The sequence below is a fragment of the Salvelinus alpinus genome, chromosome 11 (assembly GCF_045679555.1).
Source record: "Salvelinus alpinus chromosome 11, SLU_Salpinus.1, whole genome shotgun sequence".
NCBI classification, from domain to species: domain Eukaryota; kingdom Metazoa; phylum Chordata; class Actinopteri; order Salmoniformes; family Salmonidae; genus Salvelinus; species Salvelinus alpinus.
The window spans coordinates 35,813,868-35,841,455 of record NC_092096.1 but is presented as its reverse complement, the minus strand read 5'-3'; the positions used below and the strand labels follow the sequence as shown (position 1 = coordinate 35,841,455).

Genomic DNA, 27,588 nt, shown 5'->3' with positions numbered 1-27,588 from the left:
TGATGGAAGAGTCATATGAAATGGGTCTATACTGCCCTCATCTGGCCTAGTGGGTGCATTACATGTTAAGGAATCTAATTAGGTGATGATGGTGGCAGGTGCAGCGTGGGAAGCTGATGAGTGCTTGAAAGTAGAAAGGCACATTGTCACGTGTCATTTACCCGTGTCACTTTTATTCCGATTGGGCCATCAGTTTTAAACCAATCAACTTTTTAATGCACTTTGGATGAAAATGTGTGTTTTCCTAATTGTGTATCTGTCTGTGTTGGGGCTTGGAATCCAGCACGGTAAGGGCAACACATTGATTTTCGTTCTAGTTTTGTTGTAGTGACTTGATTGAGTAAATGGGGATGCTTCTGTGATTTTTGACCATTCTCTTTAGATGTACTTAACCAGACTGAAATTGTACAGAATCTTCAAAATGGTGCATTGAACGGAACAGAAGAGGGAAATGCAACCCTCACCAGCGGATTTCAATTTGAAGGTATGGAAGAACACGTTTAACAGTGAATCCTAAAACAATCGAGGTGAGGGCGTTGGCATTGTGTGCTCTTTTTAAGGATGGATCCCAATCTCTAGGATCCAGTGGGACAGGGGTGATCTGCCTGTCACTGACTACAACCCAACCTGGGGTGGCGGGGGTAGGTTTTAGCGGGTGGAATAGTGGAGAACAATTGGAGGTTCACTTAGTAGCGACGCAAATATCATGGTACAGCTATATGGACACTCAATTATTGTGGTACTTTTTAATGGTATGTTTCCAAACATATTATGATAAACGGAATTGAGTCTCATTATGGTTAAATACGTATAGCCAGTTATAATTGAAATGGTTTAGCGGACAGTAAGAAAAGACGGATCAGTATTTACCTGGCTTAAAGAGATGGAAAATAATATCTGTTTACAGGACACTCATTCAACAATTTTAGATGAAGTTGTGTGGGAAAAGGACTGGCGGGGGAGGCAAATATACTTCTCCCATGGGCATAGAAACTCAAAGGGGTGATGATATGAATTAACCATTTTGATTTGAATGTACAAATTGTCCAAACAGATCCGGAAGGTAGATGGATTATTTTAAATATGTTATTGGACCACAAACGGATTTGGGTCATTAATCTATATGGTCCAAATACTGATTAACCATGCTGCTTTGAAAACATATAATAATTGATCAAGCAATACATTGTTCCATTTATTATGGTTGGAGATTATAATACTGTTTTAAATAACTCGATGGACCGTAAAATAAATCGCACTACAAACTATCATCCCCATGCACTTAAAGAAATCACGAATATCATCGATATATTAAAACTAGTGCATAAATGGAGGCTTAAATATCCCGAGCTAGTGAGATCTACATGGCGGAGGCTCAATCAAGCTAGTCGTCTTGACTAATGTCATTCTCCCTGGCACCAAAAGATAAAGTGCTGACAGAATGCGGTCGGACCATCAAATAATTGGCGTATACATTTCTCTGACAGAATTTCCACCTGGGCGAGGATATTGGAAATGTAATCAAAGCCTATTGGATGATACCTTGTTTTTAACCAGGACAGAAGAATTTATAACTTACTTTTTCCGACACTACGTACAGTACAGCAGATCCCGTATTGTATGGGACACTTTTAAATGTGGCTTTAGAGGCCATTCAATACTAATCTTTAAAACAAATGCAATTTAGGTCAAAAGAGTTCGTATTAACAAAGGAAATGGGACTAACCGTACAGATGTCAATAAAAACTAACATGGAGGCACAGAATAAGTTGGAGGGAAAATAAATGGAAGAACTTAAGAAAGATCAAGTGTAATATATTATAAAGTGAATTGGATGGAATGTGGAAAAATGCACCAATTTAATCTATTTTTTGTTGTTGTTGACTATAACTTGTTACAAATGACAGTCACCCACAATTCACCAAACCAATATTTTGAAAGTGGAAGCAAAGTACTTTAAGCATATATTTTCGTTTCAGTCTCCTCCATCTCCACTAGTTAGAGGAATGGATTTTCTTTCTATAATAATGTAAAATTAACTTCTGTACAGAGACTCATGTGAAGGACAAATTACAGAGGAAGAACTTGTTGATGTAATTAAAGCATTTAAGTCCGGGAAAACTCTTGGGCAGCTGTAAGCAAGCGTAGGTTCAGAATCTATTCTGGCTATATGTAATGCGCACAATGATCTACACAAACACTGGTAGCATCAGCCCTACTGGCAAGACCAGACATGCACTGCTATACTAAGCTACTTAAAACTAAGCCCCCCCCCATGTCCTGATGCAATGAGTAACCTGTCCCTGCACACCAATAAAGAAACCTGTAACCTCTGAGCTTTGTTGCAGATCTGGCAGGGGTTCGGTCCTTCGTGCCAGAGCAGGAGATGGAGGTGAGGATCATTGGTGGTGTGGAGGCCTGGGCCCACTCCTGGCCATGGCAGGTATCCCTACGCTTTACCACCATGCCAGCCTGTGGTGGTGCCATCATCGCTCCTCAGTGGGTTCTGACTGCCGCACACTGCTTCAAGCAGTGAGTAGTTCTGGAAGTTCAAGTAACAATAAATGGAATAGATGTATAGCTAGAGAAATCAAAGTGATTATGGATGGCGTTTTACAGGTATAACAAAGTGGATTTCTGGACTGTGATGGCGGGAAAACACGACCTTGAGAATCCTAATGAAGAATGTCAACAGGTGGGATATACACACACATGGACGAACAACATTCAAGTCATTAAACCGATTTTTTTCCCCCCCTGTATTACTATTCTGCATTGACATTTTACCTGTTAAGGCACACATTTATTTTTGTTTTCAGTTGGTTGCAATCTCAAAAATAGTCACCCACAAGGATTACAACCGCATGACAAAGATGCATGACATTGCCCTGGTGAAGCTGAAGACCCCACTGGTGTTCAACCAGTGTGTGAGACCCATAGAGATATGGATGAGGCCAATCGAACCCAAAAAGCAATGCACAGTGACCGGCTGGGGTACCACCAGAGAGAGTCAGTAGATTGCCTACATTCCTTTTTGAAATTTAGTTGCCTTTTTTCTCTTTATAAGAAAGGTCAGGTATGGTCTTCTAGGATCATGACTGACTTTAAATCATAATTGATCATTCACAGTGAGGAAGGTCCTGTTTCTTGTTTTCCCCTCTTCGTGTGCTCTTTCTCCCTCTTCCTACTCTTCTACTCTCAGATGGGCCTCGTGCCAACAGACTCCAGGAGGTTAATGTGACCTGCCTGTCCCCAGAGGACTGTAACAAGTTCTACCGTGGTGTAGTTCAGCCCACCATGTTCTGTGCTGGAGACCCTGAAGGAGGCGTAGACGCCTGCCAGGTAGTGAACTCGAACCCTGGCAATGCTTTCATGTATTTATCCCTTTCATTGTATTCTACTTTCATACAAAAAGTCTGTCCTGTGATCCTCGTCTTGTGATGTGGTTGTTCCTGCAGGGTGACTCAGGTGGACCTCTGTCCTGCTACACAGGGTCCAGGTATGAGTTGGCTGGAGTGGTCAGCTGGGGAGTGGGCTGTGGTAGAGCCCAGAGGCCTGGGGTCTATACTAAAGTACAGGTCTACCTAGACTGGATCAATGAATTAATTCAAGGTAAGTACACACTTGGAGCCCAACCCTAGAGAAGTACTTCATTTTAAGCACTCAGGAGATTTATTTATTATCTTTTATTTTTAACAGGTGAAAAGTCTGTGTCTGGTGGTATTACTGTGACTGAAGGTAGGTTATGTCACTGCTAAATTAGTTAACTACCTGAAATAATAATGTTTACGGGAGTAAAAATTAATATCTGATTAATTTTAATCTTACTGCCAGCACATCAAATTTTATTTTGTTGATCAAAACATTGCATTATCAAAACAGCAGATCATATTCAGTTTGACCACTAACCCTCTTGTACCCTCTCTTGCTGTCTCCCAGAGAGTTGTGGTCAGAGTAAGATATTGACCTGCCGGCTGGATTCCCGCCCGGCAGGGGTGTATGTGACCTTGGAGGGTGAGGTGCGGGTGGGGAGTGTGACAGAGGCGTGCGCCAACTCCTGGCCCTGGCAGGTCAGTCTGCAGTCCAAAGGGAGACATTACTGCAGCGGGACCCTGATCCACCACCACTGGGTCCTGGTACCGCAACACTGCCACAGCAAGTGAGTCAGTCACCAAGTACCGACACAGGACACACACTATCGTCTGTAATCTAACCTCTACATCAGTGGTTCCCAAACTTTTTATAGCCCCGTACCCCTTCAAACATTCAACCTCCAGCTGTGTACCCCGTCTAGCACCAGGGTCAGCCCACTCTCAAAAGTTTTGCCATCGTTGTAAGCCTGCCACACGCACTATACGATTAAACTCACATTTATTAAACATAAGAATGAGTGTTTGTCACAACCCGTCTCATGGGAAGTGACAAAGAGCTCTTATAGGACCAGGGCACAAATAATAATAATCAACAATTTTGCTCTTTATTTAGCCATCTTACATATAAAACCTTATTTGTTCATCAAATTGTGATTAACTCACCACAGGTTAATGGATGTGCTTGAAAGGATGCACATAACTCTGCAATGTTGTACTAGAGGGTCTCAGTCTTAAATAATTTCTCACACAATGTGCCTGTATTTAGTTTTCATGCTAGTGAGGGCGGAGAATCCACTCTCGCATAGGTACGTGGTTGCAAAGGGCATCAGTGTCTTAACAGCATGATTTGCCAAGGCAGGATACTCTGAGTGCAGCCCAATCCAGAAATCTGGCAGTGGCTGATTTTAAATTACATTTTCACAGAACCGCTTGTTGCAATTTCGATGAGGGTCTCTTGTTCAGATGTCGGTAAGTGGACTGGAGGCAGGGCATGAAAGGGATAAAGAACCCAGTTAAGTAACTGGGTTCTTTAAGTACCTGCGAAATTGCGCACCCAACTCACTCCGGTGCTTCACTTTCACATTTGACTTAGTCCTTAAGCTTGTGTTAATTTGCACACAAAAAAATCATACAATGATTGAAAGACCTGTGTGTTGGCCTTGACAGAGAAGAGCTCCAACTTCTTAATTATAGCCTCAATTTTGTCCCGCATATTGAATATAGTTGCGGAGAGTCCCTGTAATCCTAGATTCAGATCATTCAGGCGAGGAAAAACCTCACCCAGATAGGCCAGTCGTGTGAGAAACTCGTCAGACAAGTGAAAATGATGATCAGTAAAGAGAACTTTAAGCTCGTCTCTCAAGTTAAAAAAAACATGTAATTACTTTGCCCCTTGATAACCAGCGCACCTCTGTATGTTGTAAACGTGTTACATGGTCGCTGCTCATATCATTGCGTATTTCAGAAAATACACGAGAGTTCAGGGGCCTTGCTTTAACAAAGTTAACCATTTTCACTGTAGTGTCCAAAATGTCTTTCATGCTGTCAGGCATTCCTTTGGCAGCAAGAGCCTCTCGGTGGATGCTGCAGTGTACCCAAGTGGCATCGGGAGCAACTGCTTGCACGTGCATTGCCACTCCACTGTCTCCCTGCCATGGCTTTTGCGCCATCAGTACAGATACCAACACATCTTGACCATCCATTTGATGTCAAAGCTGTCCAGTACTTTAATAATATCCTCTCCTGTTGTTTCCAGAAGAGGATGTCTTCCTTAATTGACCCCCCCATAAACGTAACGGACATATACCAGGAGCTGTGCCAGGCCCGCCACGTCTGACTCCTCATCCAGCAATAATGCATAGAATTCACTGGCTTGTATGCGAAGCAGTAATTGTTTCAAAACATCTCCTGATGTGTCGTGAAACAGTGCTGTTTGATGAAGGCTATCTGTGTAGTTTTGGCCTTTTCCTCCAGCATTGTCCCAGCCATATCTGCGGCAGCAGGAAGAATTAAGTCCTCCACAATGTTATGGGGCCTGCCTGTCCTAGCCAATTGGTAGCTCAGCATATAAGACACTTCTAGCCCCTTTCTTATTAATGGTATCTATTGCTTTTATACATGTCTTTGGCTGCATGTTTCACAACTGTCAGTGTACATGCTAGGTTGGCTAGCAACACATGTAGAATTACTGATGCTAGCATTGTATGTGCTCGTGGAAGCAGAACAACTTGTGTTGTCGACAGGTGCAGGTTTAGTACTGCTGGTAGAGCTGTTATGTGTCTCTATGGAAGCGGGCCTTACTCCATTAGTGGAATTCCCGCGAGAGAGTAACGGTTAATGTGATTGGATGTTAATTATTTGAGTAGGCTATCTGTATTTGACATTGTTAGTTCACTGAACACTAGATGGTTTCATTTTATTTCTTGACAGTGAAACGAGACTACTGGGGTCTATTCTCTCCTCTCTTTCAGAGCTACAGTTGACACCGTGGTGCTGGGAGGTCACGACCTGAGGTTCATGGCTGCCCAGACCATCCCGGTGGACGAGGTGTTCAGCCACCCCCACGACGGAACCTTCCCTCCGACCCCTGACCTCACACTCATCAAGCTCAGTGTTCCAGCTCGATTTGGTATCAAATACTCTTCCAGTATGGGTTACTTTAGCTCACTGATTGTATTGGTTTACAGGACCGTTAACTTGGCTTGCAGGCCTAAAGCATGTGACATATCTAGGATGCTTATTCTGGTGGTTTTCTTCTATGATATGTCCCTAGATGACACAGTGTCTCCAGTTTGCCTCCCACATGAGGATGTGAAGCTGGATGACAGCTGGTCCTGTGTGACAACAGGCTGGGGATCCAGCAAATCGGCACGTATGTACAGCAACATAATAACTCCTGACCATAAGTTCTCGTGTTGGTGGCTGGTTTACCACTGAGGAACTGGAGGGACTCCTCCTGGATCCACGGTGTTTCATCGGTCTTGCTCTTACACATTATCATAAGTAGGCAGCATCCTTCTCTATATATAATGTGCTCTCTTGTCTCCCCCTAGCGAAGGTTAGCAGAGCCACCCTGCACCAGGCCAGGCTGGGTCTGGTCAACAGGACCGCTTGTAGAGAGAGCTGGGGAGAGGATCTCATCACGGACACCCAGCTGTGTACAGACCCAGCCGGCTCTGTCTCCTGCATGGTATGTATAGTGGGACGGTTAACTCTATGGTGTACTCATGAAGACCTGGGTGACGATTTGGATCAATGAATGGTTGTAAAATGGCTATGTACTAACACTACTGATGTGAACGAGTGGTCTTCATAAAAATGAGGAATGATTCTAAGTTGATGTTGAACACACGACTGGACTAGTGCACGCAAACGTTCACAACATTGTTATAGTTACATTGTTTTAACATTAATGTATCATGTTTTCAAATATCAAGTATTTTCCCTATCTATAGGGGGACTCTGGTGCTCCACTCCTCTGCCAGAAAATAAATGGGGTCTTCTTCCTCTTTGGGGTGGTCACATGGGGCAGCCCGAGCTGTGACATCAGCACACCAGCAGTCTTCTCCCGACTATCGGCTTATCATTCCTGGATCACAAACATAACCACTGACATCTGACTTTGTTTCACATAACGGAATAAACAATAACATTTTTGATCCAGTGTTCATTTTCAGACTTGTGTAAAGGCAAAGCCCCACAATGACACGGTGTATGTCGCAATCACAATTAGATGTTCCAATAGGTTTGAGAAGAACGTGACGGGCACACACACATCTGACTGTTGTCGCACACTGTATTTCTGTCTTCATATTGTTTGTCAAAGAGATGGGACTGAGTGGGACTTGCTATGGGTTAAGGAAGAATCACATAATTCCATCCAGGTCATCAGGGAATCAGCCAATGAATTATACTCCGAAAACATTCCATAACTGCAAGTGGCAGCAAATCGCCAACCAAGGCTTTATACCTGTTCAAACGACACAGGGCCCTTTCAGTTTGTTTACCAACTTGTAGAAGTACATTGACTACTTCAAAATGGAGATAGATGGCCTCAATGGCAGTGCCCGTGCACTCACAGAAGCCATAGTGGGACAGATACAACGTTGTGATCTCTATATAACTCAATGATTTTGTTTCAGAAGGGCGTGCGTGGCACGCGGATAAACGCATCATAAATGTCATGTTAATTGACTGCTATTATCTCATAAAACAAAACATATAAGATATCATAAGCCTGTGTTGACCTCAGACCTTTTTCTGTGTGTTTTCCAAAACCCTGTTCATTCCCCATTAATTTTTCCCATAGGGATGTCTTTATTTATTTCCAAGTTTTAGGACTACAAGATGGCAGCTCTATAGAGTACCACCGTATGAGTCATAATACCCAGAAAACCTAGCGGTCAAACAAAGAAATGGTTCCAACACTTAAAATAAGAGCTGTGTTTCATGTAGGCTTACCCTGGCGTGACATGTTGATAACAGTGTAAATCTCTTTAGGACGAGGTGACTTTTCAGTGTTTCTAAAATTCCCTATGGGAAAAAATGAATGGTGGAAAAACAATTGGAACCATTTCCCTCTTTGACCGCTAGGTTTTATGGGTATTATGACACCTCCACTGTGGAGCTCTATTGTGGCCATAGCAAGTGAGAAACCACACCGGGCTGAGAAGCTGTCCACATTGAGTGAATTAGGATAGATAAACAATGATTATTCAATATAGCTAAGTTAATAGATTTCAACAAAGATAAGCGAAACGGAGGAGAAATCCGGTGGAGGTGGTTGAGCAACGCTGAGCTATGACTGGAGCAGAGATGGATGGAAAGGTAGGGAGGTTAGGAGTTGAGGAGGATGGGATGGAGTGTAGTGGTGGAGTGGAAAAAGGTAGATTCCAGCCAGGAATCATGTATTGGTTAATTTGCATTATTGCGTTAATCCTTCAATGGAATGCCAGAAGTTTGATGGCTAATGGTCGAGAGTTAAAACAGTTTATTGAGGAGTTACCAGCCAAACCTGATGTGATATGTCTCCAGGAGACATGACTAAAACCTACTCTAGATTTTGTATTACAAGGTTATGTTGCAGTCCTTAGAGATAGGATGGCAGGGGGAGGAGGAGGGTGTGTTACCTTTATAAAGCAAGGGAACTCATATAGGTGTGTGGGAGAGGGAGTGGAACAGTAGTATGTAGTGGTAGCGTTGTGGTTGGGGGGGGGGATATGGTAATAGTGAACTTTCACAACCTGTGTAAGAGACTGGAGTTGCTGGCCCTTGGGAATGTAGAAGGTCAAGATAGGAGACGGGTAATGTGGTGTGGGGATTTTAATGCTCATAGTATGCTCTGGGGAGGGCTGCGGACTGATGTAAACTGACAAGTGTTGGAGGAAATACTGGATGAGAAAGGGCTTGTGAGTCTTAATGACGGCCGAGGAACCAGGATTGACCCAGTAACTGGAAATGAATCTGCTCTGGATCTTACTTTGATCTCAAGTTGAATGGCAGGCAGATGTAGAAAGAGGAGGAAGGGAAGCGCTACTAAGGTACACTATAGTATATTTTGGTATATAGAAGGTGCTCTTTGGTAAAAGGTGTAAATTGGTCATCAAAAAGAAAGGAGGACCAAGGCACTCTTCATATAATTAATTAAAATGCCTTTATTAGTATGGCATGTTCAATAGAAACAAAGTTGTTAAAAACCGACGCGTTTCGGCTGCATGGCCTTCGTCAGGGAGTACAGATGTCGTTGGGAGGTTTTGGAGGAATTTACAGTGCGTAGTGATCACTATCCGATCATGTGTAGTGTAAGATTGAGGGAGGAAGAATCAGTAGGAAATGGATATTTGGTAAAGCAGAGTGGGGTCAGTTTCAGGAGTTGAGTGAACAGGAGTCATTCAAGTGTCAAGTGTCAAGTGTCAAACCAGACCCCAGGAACCTAAACCCCTCCCACCCTCTCCAGATTCCTTCCATACAGCTTCAAGTATATTTCCTCCCCAACCTTCTTTCTAGAAAAAAACACAGTCTGTGTTTTCTCAACCTGAAGTCCCACCTGAGGGACCACTGCTCTACTTCACTAATCGCTTCTTGAACTCTTCTGGCTGTACAACAAAGGACTAATGACACTTCCCTGGCCGAGAAAGAAGGGAGGAAAGTGGTCACAAGGCTGAGACTGGGACACACAGGGCTAAATAGTACATTGAAAGTGCTGGCGAAACATCCGACTTCGCTGTCTCTGGTCCACACTCCAGTCCAGTTGGTGGCGGTAATGCAGTTTAAAGTTGGTTTCCAACCGCGATATACATTCCACAGAAGAAGAAGAACCACGCCTTCTGCACCATCCAGTAATTTTTTTTACCGTACTGGATGAATTGCACAGCGGCCGTTATTTATTCGTGCTGTGTTGAAAGACGTAGAAAATATTTTTATATTTAGCAGGAACGCCAAGCCGTAAACATGGGGGAAACCAGACTACCGCGTCATATGTTATTATGGAGTATGGCAATTATTTACATGTTTGCTTTTGCATCCCTCTATGTTCAGATACCAGGTAAAACAACATTTATCTATTTAACATCTATTTATTAATTGTAATCGAAGGAACCTTATTATTGGTTGACTGTTGATGGTCATGGAAAGGTGTTTAGCTCTGCGTCGTTGAATCCCACTTTTTCCATATGTTTCGCTTGTGATGATGAACTGATTCATGTAGTTGCATCTGGTCGGTTAAGTACACTGGGGATGAAATGACTACTTTCTGACCTATTCTGTGCTGTTGGACTGATCGGGCGACCTAATGACAACTTCCACGCGCCAAGCTATTTCGCTCGGTTCATTGCCTTTGCTACAGTGTTGCAACTCATGCACCATCACTATAGCCTAGGCCTAGAAAAGGAGAATGTCTTTTGAGTGTATATTCAGTAGACTATTCAGTTTGATACTTTACGTACACAGGTCGACATTGATGTGTTCGTATTTATTTATAAACATTAACTAGTTGTATAGGTGAATGACTTGTTATAGAATGGCACTAGCGTAGTATGGAGAGCCAAACATTAATGTGGGGTGGTCTTAGCCTCGTACGAACCATCCTGATCTCGCGAGCTCACAAGTTCGTATGAGGCTAGGGCAGGGTGGCTGTATAAAGGAGAGTGATGCAGGTTGGCAGCTATAGAAGTGATGTGGCCTTACATGCTATGGCCACGTCCTGACAGCACTGGCCATTGTTGGACAGATGCCCGTTTTAGATATTTGCTTGGGACAAGTGGATGTTTTCTTCACACGGTCGTTGTCGGTGCCTTTTGTATGGCTGTGTCTGTCTGTTTGAGGGTTAGGATTTTCCCCCAGAAGGTGCACACTGAAGCTTCCTGCAAACGCTGAGTGCGTTGGGAATAACCCGTCATAAATCCAGTATTCGAGCTTGGCTCAGACCCCTAACAGTATACAATAGATCTGACTTGTAGTATAATTTTCACTTTTTCCCAGTCTAAATACGAACTTGTAGTCATGTTGATTTGCCGTCACTGTCATTACACCACTTTACTTTATCATGCAGCCGTCTTATTATGCAAATTGTATGTGAAATGTACCAAGGTAAAATGAGTTTTATATTGAATCTTGGGTTGCTATTCGGTTTTGTCTCCTCAATAGCTAATGAACCAAACATTCTATTATTATGAAAATGATAGATTCTGAATCGGGGGAGGATTGACAAAAATCCACTTCTTATTCTTAGACATTTAGATTTTCTTTATCGGGGTTTAAATCTTCAATAGCTTTTATGCAAAGCACGATATGATTATGAAAATGATTTTTTTCATAATCAGGGGAGGATGGATAAAAAAAAAAAAAATGTTCTATATATTTTTTGTTGTTGTTACGTTTAGTGTTCAATATCTCTTTCTGTTAAATAACATGTTGTTGGGGTGGGAGGAGAAGGGTGATTAATTGACAGCCCCATTCACTCAGGCTGCTACATGTAGTGATTAGGTCCACCTGCTAATCAACTCAGCATTTAGAATGTGTGTGTGTGTGTGTGTGTGTGTGTCAATGATATTTACCCTTGGAATCCTTCACAGCTCGTCATCTATTCGGTGCGGTATTGTCGTCGGCTGTTCCTGTGTGGAACATTCCGTGGATTTCACCACTATTGTAAAGAAAGGTGCAAACACTACACCTTGTATTCCAAAACGTCTGAAACCAACATCCTAGACAGGATTTCTGACTAGACGCCCCGCCAAATTGTAATCATCATATACTCCCGCTGGTTTCAGGCGTTTTGGAATACAAGGTGTAGTGTTTGTACTTTTCTTTACACAAACAAACATGGATTTTTGTCCATCCTCCCCCGATTTAAGCAATAAGGCCCGAGAAGGTGTGGTATATGGCCCTTATACCACGGCTAAGGGCTGTTCTTACTCACGGCGGAGTGCCTTGATACAGCCATTTGCTGTGGTATATTGACCATATACCACAAACCCCTGAGGTGCCTTATTGCTATTATAAACTGGTTACCAATGTAATTAGAATAGTAAAAAAAAATGTCATACCTGTCATATACGGTCCGATATACCATGGCTTTTTAGCTAATCAGCATTCGGGGCTCAAACCGCCGAGTTTATAATATAGAATTTATCATTTTCATAGTCATTGAACGCTTTGTGTAAGAGCTATTGAAGATTTGAAATCTTATTAGGAAAAATTCAAGTGTGGATTTTTCTCCATCCACCCCTGATTTAGATAATACTATCTTCATAGTCATGGCATGCTTGTTTCAATAGCTATTGAGGAGAGAATCAAATATCCAATACAAAACACATTTTACCAAGTGCAAAATATGTGTATGTCCATTACTTGCAATCCACTCCATAGTCAATTTACAGTCAGGCAGCAGGTGGCCTAACTGAAATAACACATCTCATTTGACAAGTGCTGGCAAGATGAGATGCATTGAACGTGAATGAGTCATCATTGCACAATTTAGTGTTTGTGTTTTACTTTATTTCTCTGCTTCTAATTCCAAATGTGAGCATGCATCCAGTTGGTCCACTCTGTGTGCCAGGTATGTCGTAGTGGCACTTCTGGTCTCTCAGCTTCACCTGTCGTCTCAAAAGTACACTAAATACACTAGATTCCAAAGAACTGTAGTAAGACTCGCTGTATGCTTTCAGTTTTTTAATTAAAAAGTTATTCCATGCATAATGCTACATTCCAATCAGTTGATCACAATCTTGGGTCAACCCGTAAGCAATGTAAGCTCCTAAACTTTCTTTCGCATGTTCCATTCGACTGAATAAGCAGACAGCACAGATAAAACAAGTGTCTTGTTTTCACATACATGACCTTTGACCTATTTAGCAGGGTACCATAAACCCACTTACTTTAAGTATGTGAATATGACCTCTATTCACTAACCCCATTCTCAATAAACACAACCCCCCCCCCCCCCCCCTCTCTGTTTTGTTTATCCATCCCTGCTCTTTGTCTCTGTGGCCAGGTCTCTATGGCAATGAGGGGGTCCTGCCTGTGCGCCTGGTGGAGCCCCGTGTGGACGGCTCCAGGCCAGTGTTGGAGCAGATACATGCCCACCCCTCCCTGCTGTGGCTGGGGCCCTGGCTGGGTCTGGACCTGGACGCCCAGCAGGCAATGGAGCTCCTCTGCCTGGCGGGGGCGCTCTTAGCCCTGGGAGCAGCCCTACTGGAGCCCCTCCGAGACAGCCTGGTCTTCTTCTGCCTCTGGGCCCTCTACCTCTCCCTCTGTCAGGTCGGTGGGTGGGGGTGGCTGTCTGTCTGCCATTGGTTTGGTTAGATACTGTACCGTAAATAAATTACACAGTAAATTAATCAACATCATTTACTCTTGACAGGTGGGTCAAGACTTTCTGCGTTTTCAGTGGTAAGTGATCTGTTCCGAATTCTCATATGGGCTGAATTGATAGAGCGTGACATTGAAACGAAAAGTACTTTGTTTCCTAAAGTGTTATTGCTGAACACAAAGTCTACTGGGTCTGTGTGACGTCATTTTGTTATCAGCCATGGGCTTTACTGCAAGAGCATCAGTGTCAGACAAGAAACTGCTATTGGAACCATTTGCCAGTCAAATTCACTGTCCACTCTTCATAATTCTGTGTTGATTACATATTACAGTGCACCGGTTGTCTATCCTGCGACTAGAACGGTTGTTGAAAGTGTTTGTGCATATGTAACAGTCTTAGACATCATGCATATTTTATAGGGGTAAGCGGACTTTGCATTGAAGGACATCTATCACACATGTAATATGGTTTTAGAGTTATGGACTTTTAGCTAAGCTTGGAGATGTGCAAGAATTGCAACACATTTACTGGTATCTGGTTGTAGCAAAGCAAGATGACATAAGGCCAGGGCCGGGCTGCCCATCAGGCATGATTAGGCGGCTGCCTATGGCAGTAGATTGACAAGGGCTAAACTGACCAAGGCATACCTTAAACAACACATAAAACCTCACATAGTTCTGCCCAAAAACAATGACAATTTCTTTCGACCAGTGGCATATGGGATTTTTAGGTGAGCTCTGATGCCACCTTGTGATAAGCAGTGCCCACTTTGTCAAAGGCAGGGGTGAAAAATATTTAGCTGGTCCATTCCCAGCGTGCCTCTCCAGGGTGCTGTTGGAGAGATGCAAACACCAACTTTCTGTCTATGAAAAAATCATCTAACAAAAAAGAATCACGTAGCAGATCTAGCCTACGGTAGAAAGGGTATGCATGAAAATGTATTGAGGCAGACACTTTTTACGTCATGCACGTTTCTCCAATCAAATAGCTTAACATAAATGTTTCCCAATCAACAACAACAAAAAATGCGCTGACATGTTAGCGAACACCATATCCTATTTTTTTTTGATTTGTCACAGGAATCGGGACAAACAAAGACCTAAAAAGTACGATTTTTTCCCCCACCTCTGATAAAGACGTATTTTAGACGTCTTTTCAACGTCTTTTTGCTTACAGGGACTATTCTAGTTTTGCGGGGGTATAGGGTGGGCGGAATTTGTTTTTGTCTCGCCTAGGGCGTCAGAAAGGCCAGGACTGGGCCTGTGTAAGGCATTGGGTTCCACAGCAATTGCATGAAGTGGTAAATAGATAATAAATAGTTGCCTGGTTGTGTTTTTATAAGTAGTAGGGGTGGGTGTGTCTGAACTGTTTATAGTTAGCTGGCTATCCCCTAACGCACACCATTTGGTTTTGCATGAAGAGAATGCCAACTACAACCGGTTTTAAGATGACCAGCTACCAGTATGTTTTGCCATCTCAGTGCCTCTGGCTCTAACGGGCATTGCTTCTACTAGGCTAACTGATTTCCTGAAAGGCAGTGTCATTGGATTTGAAGCTCACTGAATATTTACTGTATTCCACTGTTTTGAGCAGGAATTTCATGTAGCCTTCTGGTGGAGGAATTTCAAGTGAAATGTCATCTATTGATTGTATTTATTGATTTAATACGTTTCAACTTTGTCATTTCTTTGAGACCTGAGATTTTGGGTTGTTGGAGGGAGTTCAGTGCCCTATACATTTTATAGGTATGATGTGAGGAGGAGTTGGGATTTTTTTTTCAAGGAGAGTGGTATTTGATTATTAATGTCTCATTTGATTCCCTCCCGTAGGGACAGTCTGCTGTTGGAGGCGGGCTTCCTGACTGTGCTCGTCGCGCCGCTCAACCTCCTGCGGTGGCGCTCGGCATTCCGTCAGCATGACGCTGTGACCTTCTGGCTGGTGCGCTGGCTCCTGTTCCGTCTCACCTTTGGCTCCGGTGTCGCCAAGCTGGCCAGCCACTGCCCCAGCTGGTGGGGGCTCACTGGTGAGACAGGGGAACCTCTTATGACACAAAACTGTACTGTTCAATGTATACTGGACAAAAATATAAACGCAACAATTTCAATGATTTTTACGGAGTTAGTTTATATATGGAAATCAGTTTATTTAAATAAATTCATTAGACCCTAATCTATGGATTTCACATGACTCAGCAATGGGTCAGCCAGTCAGAATTTGTTTTTCCCCATAAAGGGCTTTATTACAAACAGAAATACTCCTCATTTTCATCAGCTGTCCAGGTGGCTGGTCTCACACGATCCCGCAGGTGAAGAAGCCGGATGTGGAGGTCCTGGGCTGGCGTGGTTACACGTGGTCTGCGGTTGTGAGGCCGACTGGAGTACTGACACATTCTCTAAAATGACATTATGGCTTATGGTAGAGAAATTAACATTAAATTCTCTGGCAACGGCTCTGGTGGACATTTTTTGGGAGTGGTTGTTTCTTGTCACCAGCACAAGGTGCACCTGTGTAATCATACTGTTTAATCAGCTTCTTGATGTGCCACCTGTCAGGTGGATGGATTATCTTGGCAAAGGAGAAATGTTCACTAACAGGAAGGTAAACAAATTTGTGCACAAAATATGGTAGAAAAGCATTTTGTGCGTATGGAAAATGTATGGGATCTTTTTATTTCAGCTCATGAAACATGGGACCCACTTTACATTGCGTTTATATTTTTGTTTAGTATTTCCCTCGGGACTGCAACTAAATGGGAGTCTGTTGGGACGTTGGGCTGAAATTGGGACTCCTGATCCCATCGTCAGGCCAGTGTCCCAACAGCTTCTGGACCGCAACTAATTGGGAGTCTATGTTCAATGGTACGAGTAATGTGAAGACTGGTTGAGTAATGATAACATTAGTCATGCTTGTAGATTTATTAATAATGACAATGAGGAAGGAATGCATGCGCTTGGCTATGATTGTAAAGTGTGCATCACGTAAGGGGTATGTACCTCACCCAGCGGCAGTATTCTCATTAACTTCCATGATGATAATGATGATGCCTGGAGCCTCACTACACATCAGTCGCAGTTCAGGAAAAGTGTCCGAGATTAAAAACGGGATCTCAAAAAAGGTGTGAGGTGCAGTGTTATGGGGCAATCTTTACTCATCCATGTCTCATATCCTCCCTCCCCTCTGTCACCCCATCAACCCCCTCCCTCTTCCCAGCGGTGAAACACATGTTTGAGGCCCAGGGAATCCCCCTGCCCTGGTCCTGGTTCATCCAGCAGCTGCCAGACTGGTACCTGAAGCTGGGGACTGTCAGTCTGTTGGTGACAGAGATTGCTGTGCCCCCCCCTCTACTTCGCCCCCATCCGCCACCTCAGACTGGCAGCCTTCTACATTCAGGTGTGTGTGTGGTTACACCAGCAGCTGCTAAACATGAGCATGTAAAATGTCTAAGAAAGGATTGAACACACTGAAATATAGGCTTCCAGTTTGTTTTCAAAGTTTTCACCCGCCCCCTAAATCGCTATCAAGTGTTGAGGTCTGGCTGAGAGAGGAGAGGTTTAGAAAAATTGTACTGTAGGTAGGTGTTTATCTAGTCTGTTATCATCCAGGGAATCGCCAGACTCAGATACTGCTATAAGGCTCTAGACTCTCTGTGTGTGTGTGTGTGTGTGTGTGTGTGTGTGTGTGACATTTGTATGCTTGATGGTGAATGAATGACACCTAACTGTATCTGTCTAAGGGGATTTTGAATGTTGCAGGATTGCGACCCCACACATGTAATTTGCACGATGCCTTTTTCTAACTATACCTACCTACTTCTCTCTGTAACTGATAACCAGGCAGTGTACCAGGTGAAGTTAATGTTCGTGGGGAACTATGGCTTCCTCCCCTTCCTCTCCCTGGCTCTGACTTTCTCCCTGTTGGACGACGACCATATCAGCTACTGGCTGGGCCACGGCAAGAAGAAGAGCGCCAAGAGTATGACCTCACTTCTCTTCTTATGCAACCTTCAACTCTCACAGCTCACATTTAACGCCAGAGTAGACGTTCAGGCCAGCTTTCTCCCTAATAAAGCATTATCCACACCCAGTATGATGTTTAAGCTGGTGGAAGGTACTATAAAACACAAAGGCTGTTACAGTAATAATCGGGCTTCCTTTCTTTTCCTGTTCTGCCTCGCCAGTTGGCCAACATTGACATTACACAGTGAGGGGTGCATTGCTGAGTGCATGCCAGCAAAACACTGGTTCAGTTCCAATGGGTGTCCTTGAGTCTTGATGGCAGGGAGAGGGAAAAGGGGGGGGTTCATTGTTTTATTCTCGGGCAGAGTGGTCTGATCTGGCAGGATGTCAGGTGTTATCCTGTTTAAGTACTTCTGTGATGTATTTTGTTTATCTACAGTTAACATTCCTAATGTCCTAATGGGTAACCCCTTAACGTAACTTACATAATACATTTTTAGTAGCTGGACAAAAACAAATGATGGGCTCTGCTTGTGATACTAAAGAGTACCTAATCTAATTAAGTTTTTTTTTTTTGCAGCCTGGCACCAAACCATAATGTCATTGGTGTTGCTGTCTGTATTTGCTGCCATCATCTATGGAACTAAAGTGCTCTTCACACTGGAGATTGACTGGGAGGCCAAGTCTATTACCTCTAAAACCGGTAGGTTAACAGGGCATTCGGTATTCAGACCCCTTGACTTTTTCCACATTTTGTTACATTACACCTTTATTCTAAAATTGATTGAGCAATTACATTTAAACAAATCTACATACAATACCCCATAATGACAAAGCAAAAACAGGTTTTAAGATTTTTTTTGAAAATGTATCAAATTAAAAAATCACATTTACATAAGTAGGTTTTCATCAAGAATCTCTCATCACTTTGCTCTGTTCAAATTTGCCTCTATCCTGACTAGTCTCCCAGTCCCTGCCGCTGAAAAACTTCCCCCAGCATGATGCTGCCACCATGGTTCACCGTAGGGATGGTGTCAGGTTTCCTCCAGATGTGACGCTTGGCATTCAGGCCAAAGAGTTCAATCTTGGTTTCATCAGACCAGAGAATCTTGTTTGTCATGGTTTCAGAGTCCTTTAGGTGCCTTTTGGCATACTCTAAGCAGGCTGTCATGTGCCTTTTACTGAGAAGTGGTTTTCGTCTGGCACTCTACCATAAAGGCCTGATTGGAGTGCTGCAGAGATGGTTGTCCTTCTGGAAGGTTCTCCCATCTCCACAGATGAACTCTGGAGCTCTGTCAGAGTGACCATCTGGTTCTTGGTCTTATCCCTGACCAAGGCCTTTCTCCCCACGATTGCTCAGTTTGGCCGGGTGGCCAGCTCTAGGAAGAGGCTTGGTGGTTCCAAACTTCTGTCATTTAAGAATGATGGAGGCCACCGTGTTCTTGGGGACCTTCAATGCTGTAGCCATTTTTTGGAGCCCTTTCCAGATCTGTGCCTTGACACAATCTTGTCTCAGAGCTCTACAAACAATTCCTTTGACCTCATGGCTTTGTTTTTGCTCTGACATGCACTATCAACTGTGGGACCTTATAAAGACAGGTATGTGTGCCTTTCCAAATCATTTGAATTTACCGCAGGTGGACTCCAATAAAGTTTTAGAAACATCTCAAGGATGATCAATGGAAACAGAATGCACCTGAGCTCAATTTCGAGTCTCATAGCAAAGGGTCTGAATACTTACCTAAATAAGGTATTTCTGTTTTTTACTTTTAATACTGCAAAAAATGATAAAAACCTGTTTTCACTTTGTCATTATGGGGTATAGTTAATCAATTTTAGAATAAGGCTGCAATGTAACAAAATAAGGAAAAAGTCAAGGGGTCTGAAGACATTCCGAAGGCACTGTAATACTGTATACCTAGTGACTCGGTAGTGTTGCTTTATTTTATTTCTTGTAGGATGTCAATCATTGACATTGTTATGTTAATGGTTAAGTGATTTTGTTTCATGTATTTGTCCTGTTTTGTAGCCTTCACCCAGCAGCAGTTTGGCAATTGGTTGAAGCTTGTGACAGGACCCACTATCTGGGTAGGAGTTCTCTCTCTCACCTGGGAGGTGGTGGCAGCCATGCTTGGGTGAGTAGGCCTATATCATACTTAAACAGTATCTGTAATAAAGTTTGTGATTCAAAGATGGTAAATCTTAGGACCAGGAGTTTTTCAGTAGCGAAATACGGTTGAAAGTTTAAGTTTAGTGTGTGTCGGAAGTTTACATACACTTATGTTGGAGTCATTAAATCTCGTTTTTCAATCACTCCACTAATTTCTTAGTGGAGTTTTGGCAAGTCGGTTAGGACATCTAGTTTGTGTATGACACAAGTAATTTTTCCAACAATTGTTAACAGACAGATTATTTCACTTATAATTCACTGTATCACAATTTCAGTGGGTCAGAAGTTTACATGTACTAAGTTGACTGTGCCTTTTAAACAGCTTGGAAAATTCCAGAAAATGTCATGGCTTTAGAAGCTTCTGATAGGCTAATTGACATAATTTGAGTCAATTGGATGTGTACCTGTGGATGTATTTCAAGGCCTACCTTCAAACTCGATGCCTCTTTGTTTGACATCATGGGAAAATCAAAAGAAATCAGCCAAGACCTCAGAAAAAAATTGTTGACCTCCACAAATCTGGTTCATCCTCGGGAGCAATTTCCAAACGCCTGAAGGAACCACGTTCATCTGTACAAACAATAGTACGCAAGTATAAACACCATGGGACCACGTAGCTGTCATACCACTCAGGAAGGAGACGCATTCTGTCCTAGAGATGAACGTACTTTGGTGCGAAAGGTGCAAATCAATCCCAGAACAACAGCAAAGGACCTTGTGAAGATGCTGGAGGAAATGGGTACAAAAGTATCTATATCCACAGTAAAACGAGTCCTATATCGACATAACCTGAAAGGCCGCTCAGCGAGGAAGAAGCCACTGCTCCAAAACCGCCATAAAAAAAGCCAGACTACGGTTTGCAACTGCACATGGGGACAATGATTTTACTTTTTGGAGAAATGCCCTCCGGTCTGATGAAACAAAAATAGAACTGTTTGGCCATAATGACCATTGTTATGTTTGGAGGAAAAAGGGGTAGTCTTGAATGACACAAATATAAATTTTCACAAAGTCTGCTGCCTCAGTTTGTATCATGGCAATTTGCATATACTCCAGAATGTTGTGAAGAGTGATCAGATGAATTGCAATTAATTGCAAAGTCCCTCTTTGCCATGCAAATGAACTGAATCGCTCCAAAAACATTTCCACTGCATTTCAGCCCTGCCACAAAAGGACCAGTTGACAGGTGTGAGTGTTAGAGATCACACTGTAAGGCTGATTGAGTTTGAATAACAGACTGGAAGCTTCAAAAGGAGGGTGGTGCTTGGAATCATTGTTCTTCCTCTGTAACAATGGTTACCTAAAAAGGAAACACGTGCCATCATCATTGCTTTGCACAAAAAGGGCTTCACAGGCAAGGATATTGTTGCCAGTAACATTGCACCTAAATCAACAATTTATTGGATCATAAAGAACTTCAAGGAGAGCGGTTCAATTGTTGTGAAGAAGGCATCAGGGCGCCCAAGAAAGTCCAGCAAGCGCCAGGACCATCTCCTAAAGTTGATTCAGCTGCGGGATCGGGGCACCACCAGTACAAAGCTTGCTCAGGAATGGCAGCAGGCAGGTGTGAGTGCATCTGCACGCACAGTGAGGTGAAGACTTTTGGAGGATGGCCTGGTGTCAAGAAGGGCAGCAAAGAAGCCACTTCTCTCCAGGAAAAACACCAGGGACAGACTGATATTCTGCAAAAAGTACAGGGATTGGACTACTGAGGACTGAGGTAAAGTCATTTTCTCTGATGAATTCCCTTTCCGATTGTTTGGGGCATCCGGAATTAAAGCTTGTCTGGAAGAAACAAGGTGAGCGCTACCATCAGTCCTGTGTCATGCCAACAGTAAAGCATCCTGAGACCATTCATGTGTGGGGTTGCTTCTCAGCCAAGGGAGTGGGCTCACTCACAATTTTGCCTAAGAACACAGCCATGAATAAAGAATGGTACCAACACATCCTCCGAGAGCAACTTCTCCCAACCATCCAGGAACAGTTTGGTGACGAACAATGCCTTTTCCAGCATGATGGAGCACCTTGCCATATGGCAAAAGTGATAACTAAGTGGCTCGGGGAACAAAACATCGATATTTTGGGTCCATGGCCAGGAAACTCCCCAGACCTTAATCCCATTGGGAACTTGTGGTCAATCCTCAAGAGGCGGGTGGACAAACAAAACCCCACAAATTCTGACAAACTCCAAGCATTGATTATGCAAGAATGGGCTACCATCAGTCAGGATGTGGCCCAGAAGTTAATTGACAACATGCCAGGGCGGATTGCAGAGGTCTTGAAAAAGAAGGGTCAACACTGCAAATATTGACTCTTTGCATCAACTTCATGTAATTGTCAATAAAAGCCTTTGACACTTGTAAAATGCTTGTAATTATACTTCAGTATTCCATAGTAACATCTGACAAAAATATCTAAAGACACTGAGGCAGCAAACTTTGTGGAAATTCATATTTGTGCCATTCACAAAACTTTTGATCACGACTGTATGTAAACGTCCGACTACAACTGTAGATCTAGTTCATATCTAGTTCCACTGCATTTGCTGACCCCAGAACAGTGGTCTGCCCCGGTGCAGCGTGAGTCATCCTTGTTTTGCGTTAATGTCCACTGATCTCAGATCTGTGTTTACTCTCCCCAGGTGTGTGTGTGTTAGAGGGTGCCTCTGGAAGCTCTGGGGTCTTGTCCAATGGGCTGTCATTGCCTCTGCTGCAGTCGCCGTATTTGCTATCAGTGTGGTGAGTCACACCTCTCAATCACACAGGGAGCCTTCTGATTGTTTGTTAACTTAAATATTTTTCTTTCATACTTGCATTCATCTATTGAGTAAAACCCATCTAATTACTTTGTCAGTGTTTTGTGTAATAGTGAATCATTTTAATGAAGACAGCATAAATCTACCTAATTGGTCTGTTGGAGTTACTATTGGTCTAGTAGTTAGCACTGTTTATAAGATTCTCTCTGATTGGTCATGGTGTTGTCCTCGTCCCCAGGTGCCCTACTCGTCCATGGAGCAGGTGTACAGCAGTAAGATCCTCCCGGAGGTTAGACAGGCCTACAGCCTAGTGGAGCGCTATAGACTGGTCAGTGCCTACAGCCTGGACAGCAGGATGACTGGGGTGGACGGGAGGTCAGAGGTCGTCCTAGAAGGCAGCATGGACAAGAATACCTGGACCGTAAGAGAGCGGGGACCAAAATAATAGTTTTGGCTGAAAAGTTTTAGTTTTTTCTCAGCTTTCACAATATTAGACATGGAATGTCCTCAATCACATTATCTTCCTCAACTACTTGACTTTTATAAAGTAAAACAGTCTTATATAGTTCTGCAAAAGGTGTATCGTGTTTCAATGCACCTTTCCCAATTGGCCCTCCTAGGAGATAGAGTTCATGTACAAGCCGGGGAACGTGGGCGTGGCCCCTCCAGTGGTGGCCCCCCACCAGCCACGGTTAGACTGGCAGATGAGCCAGGCAGCCCAGGGACTGGCCGAACAGAGCCCCTGGTTCACAAGCCTAGTGCACTGCCTACTGCAGGGCAAGAAGGATGGTATGTACTGCACTCTGGGGTAATGACTTCTATTTTTCAATTAAAGTATAGAGCACAGACATCTTTGTTTTAATATGAGGAAAGCGCAGGTTGCATCTGGCAGGCTACTTGTATTTTGGCTCTTGATGGATGTTTTTAGGCCTGTGGTCTTTTCTAGGACCAGGCCCCCTCCCTGTCTATTTAATCTTATTGATTATGATCTTAAAGGCAAAACTGATCCTAGATCAGCACTCCTACTCTGAGACGCTTTATGAATACGGGCCCAGAAATTCGGTGGTATGCGCCTGACATGTAAAACCGCTAGTCAGTGTGAGGTGGGCATGATTTACTCTCACACTGTAGATCATTAACCTTCCAACAAAGAAGATGTATACCAGCAACACTCAGATGACCACTTACCTACACGCTGCACTATGTTGCTCACACATGACTGTATCTCTCCCTGTGTCCCAGTGGTGAGACTGATCCAGACAGACTCAGCCCAATACCCATTCAGCCAGGCCCCCCCGGTCTACCTCCGAGCCAGCCTCTACCGGTACTGGTTCACCCAGACCACACAGGACGGGTGAGCAGCCTACGACATCCACTACAGCAGTGGGTGTGCTGGGGAGAGAGTGCTAATGGTTAACCCATGAATTCCTTAGATTATTCATTCATAAAATCAGTTAAGATATACAAGTGAACTTAAATATTCGCTATATTAAGTAATGTTATTCATCAAATGCCCACAAAATGTATAGTATGCTAATCGTCAGAATTCGATAAAGCCACTCGATTCAACCAGACACAAATAAAATGTTCCTATGGTAACGAGTGGTGTATTGGTTGTCTTCCCTGTCAGGTCTGGTCCTAATGAGTGGTGGAGGAGAGACTATTCAGAGGAGTTCTATCCTGCAGTGCAGCTGGGTGGCCCTACTCTGGAGGCCATGCTCAACCAGCACGGACTCAAGGTAGCTAAGCCTTTTTGCTCAACTGGGTTACGTTGTAACTTTGTATTGTGCTAATAATATCACTACTGTGGCTTATGATGATTGCCCTCAACTCCAGATGTGGTGGTGTATTGGCTATATTAAAAAAAAATTAATTTCACCTTTATTTAACCAGGTAGGCAAGTTGAGAACAAGTTCAAGTATATGGAATTCACGCTCCCCTTTGCTTTTTTGTGTGTGTGTGTGGTGCGTACTAGTGTGTGCTGTATGGCCAGGTGTACCAAATCTGATTTCTCAGACACTCATACCAACAACACTCACACTCTTACGTGTCTTTGTTGTGTATGTACATGTGCTTACATATTAACTTGTGTGCAGGAGAAGTTCCCGATTCAGGCCAGTCCTGACTCTCCTCTGGCCCAGGCTCTGAAGCAGGTACGGGGCCACGTTCAGACTCTACCCGGCCACCTGGTGCTCTGGTCCCTCCTGGCCACTGTCGCCACCATCTGGCTCTTCAAAACCCTGCTCTCTGGGGTCCTGAGGGGCCAAAAGGCTAAACCCACTCTAGCCGAACCCAAGGCCAAGAAGGCTAAGGACCAGCCAGCAGCGAAAAATGCCTCGGCCTCCAGTCTCAAAGCAGAGAGGGAGAACTCTGAGGAGAGTAGACGGGATGCTGACAAGAGCACTAAGAAGAGGAAGTGATGTGGGACTGCTGCCATGGGACTTCCTGTTACGTTCTTGTTGTTGCCCCTTGTCTCGGGATGGAGGGTGGAGAGAAGGGGTGTTACCTTCATGTAAATCTCAGGTGTTTCTGACCAGCTCTTTCTACAGTAACTACCAATCCAACCAGCTCTGTGACTCGGAGACCACCACTGTGGCCTTGTATTCAGTCAGTTCTCTCTCTCTCTCTCACACACACACCCATATATTGTACATACACAAGCAAAAATGTCTATTTTCTCTGTGCCTCCTTCCGTCACCATATTCTCAGGTCCGCCTATGGATGAGTCTTCAGACATGCCTACGGGCGAGTCCCTGACATCACAGTACAGTGGTGCTTTGTTATGAGCTGTTTTTGGGCTTTGCCATCTGTCCTTCAGGGAACACTTGATCTGAATTCTGGGAATGCATTCATACATTTTAACGGTTGTTGTCCAACATTTTTAATCTTGTGCTATATCTTTAATATGATATTTAGGCTGGGTGCAGTTATTGTACCTCAGTGAACCTTTTCATGCACCGCATCAGACAGACTTTTTTTAATGTCAAGTTGTCAACAGTGGTTCCATGTAATGATATCTAAACCTGGGCCCTCTATCCCGACCACGAGAAACTGTATAGCGACATCGTCAAGAATACTGTATTCTGAAAGCTTTGTCCTGCTAAACCTTTTTTGCCTTAGGAATCTGGATTGCTGTTCAAACTTCAAAACCCTTCGTCGCATTCTTCTTAACAGCTGAAATGCATAACTGCTCCGAAGAAATCTTTATATTCCACATCTGTGTACATTTCTTGAGACATGTAGTATTACTTAAGCTTAGTGTATTCGGTTAAAGCACTGCTGCAAAATGACTGGGCTCTAAGGAGAAATTCGAACCCCTAGAGCCCAGTCTACCAGTCTATCGCTGAGGCGGTACAGATTGTGCGATTCAAATGTAAAGGTACTTTTTACTGGTCAGTGTTTAAAAGAAATCTTGGCTGTATATTGAAACTGAACACTTAGATTTGACAAACTACAGATGGAAAAAGACTGAAACGTTCAGTGTTCGTCAGAAACGACACATTCTATCTTGTCAAATCTAGTTGAAAAGGTGTGCTTGTCAATACCAGGTAAACTAACAGGTCTGCATGTTATGTTAAAGGTCAACAACAACAACAGAAAGGGACGGAGTCTGTGGCTTTGAGCTTCAATCCCCGTTTTTACATTTGTGGGTTCAATTATTTTAGTGATTCGACCTGGGCTGATTTTCTATAGGAACAGACACCTTTTTCAGAGATCAATGACCAATATGTGGTGCTCTTTGTTTATGCATTTATTCATGACAAATGTACAGAGACGTGTTAAGTGTGAAAGAGCCAGTGGCTCTCTGGTAAGGATCTCACCAATATAAGTATGGGGTTGTGTTGACACTCAGTAATGGTTGGAAGGCTGGTAGATGTCATGGGGGTGAATCCCTGGGGTCTCCTCCTATGAAGAAACTCCTGGGGGAAAAGGTGGGCACTTCGTTTTTAAATATATTCTCATTTAAAAAACGAAGTGCCCACTTACAGGAGTATCTCCATAAGCACTGCTCTTTGCCGTCTGTATCACAGAGGGAATCCTAAGAATTTGTTCCCTCTGTACCATAATTTGTTCCCTTCTGCCAATGCCACCTTTTATGTGGTAGCCACTCCAAGTGGCCTTGACTCACTGACCTGCAGAGTGCCCCAGAGTTCAAACCTGTAAACCCATGCTTATGGGGCGAGATCCTAACGCCAGAGTCCTTTATGCTTTGCTTCATAATTGTACATTGAGAGTTCGGTTGATATGTATATTTGGCTGTGGTTAAACGTTTTCTTGAGTGTTGGTTGGATGAATGGAAAGATTTGCTCAAGCATTGCTTCAAATGTTTTTATCAACAAAGATGGTTGCATCTGGTTATCTCCGTTTCATACTATTAAAGATTTGAAATTGTGGGTAAACCCTTTTTGACAGAGGCTTAAAATACTTATTTTGTATATGAATTAACCCCCCAAAAATCGGTATAATATTTCTTTCACGATTGCGCCACAGGAAGACTGCTAACATTACTAGACAAGGCACTGAGAATGAGTCCATAGTGAGGCTGTTTTGTGGGAGACTGAGCCCTGTTTGTCCTTAGGGCACTGTCCAACTCTCTCTGAGGAGGATAGTCTTCGGGCTCGAGTCAAGCTGTGTCGTGGAAGTTTAGCGCTATTTAAATTTAACGGCAATGTTCCCGCATTGACGGTAAATGCTTCAAATGTCCGTGCAATCGGAAATGACATTTCTATAGTGCTGAACTACAGATTGAATGGTGCTCTTAGTCCCACAGTGCTGCCCTCCACTGGTCAACACGTGTACAACATGTAGTAGCACTCCTCACAGCTTTATCAGAGGGAGAGTGAGGACTGTGACGTGTGTCTCTCAGCAGTCCTGGAGCAGGTCATACGGGCCACCCTCTACCACATGGTGTTTGTCCTCCTCCTGTTAAAACACATTCATATGTCATCTGGAGTTATGGTGTCACCCCCTAGAGCAAAGGTGCTACTTCACCACATATAGTTCAATAGAATTCATATTCATGCACA

At 43.5% G+C, this 27,588-nt stretch overlaps 2 protein-coding genes and 1 pseudogene across 4 annotated transcripts in view; 2 read left to right on the top strand and 1 right to left on the bottom strand.

Annotated features, from left to right (window-relative positions):
* Window positions 1-115: 115 nt before the first annotated feature.
* On the top strand, window positions 116-7,531 carry LOC139534070 (transmembrane protease serine 9-like). 2 transcript variants are annotated; one of them, XM_071332764.1, is made up of 13 exons: window positions 116-287; window positions 383-484; window positions 2,349-2,532; window positions 2,620-2,695; window positions 2,820-3,009; window positions 3,203-3,342; window positions 3,459-3,612; window positions 3,700-3,738; window positions 3,940-4,159; window positions 6,344-6,519; window positions 6,646-6,744; window positions 6,926-7,062; window positions 7,328-7,531. In XM_071332764.1, the coding sequence occupies exons 1-13, from the start codon at window positions 227-229 to the stop codon at window positions 7,490-7,492; spliced, it is 1,743 nt and encodes a 580-aa protein (XP_071188865.1). In that variant the 5' UTR covers window positions 116-226; the 3' UTR covers window positions 7,493-7,531. The 2 variants fall into 2 exon arrangements, with proteins under 2 accessions (XP_071188865.1, XP_071188866.1); XM_071332765.1 differs by having other exon boundaries at window positions 129-287; window positions 6,344-6,501.
* Window positions 7,532-10,135: 2,604 nt separating this feature from the next.
* LOC139534068 (lipase maturation factor 2-like) lies at window positions 10,136-26,953 on the top strand (annotated as a pseudogene).
* The window catches only part of stab2 (stabilin 2), a 39,226-nt gene continuing 37,927 nt past the window's right edge, over window positions 26,290-27,588 (bottom strand). For both annotated transcript variants that reach the window (XM_071332761.1, XM_071332762.1), the window contains one exon: window positions 26,290-27,484. In XM_071332761.1, the coding sequence (XP_071188862.1) occupies window positions 27,425-27,484 (60 nt within the window). In that variant the 3' untranslated portion in view covers window positions 26,290-27,424. The remainder of the gene's footprint in view (window positions 27,485-27,588) is intronic.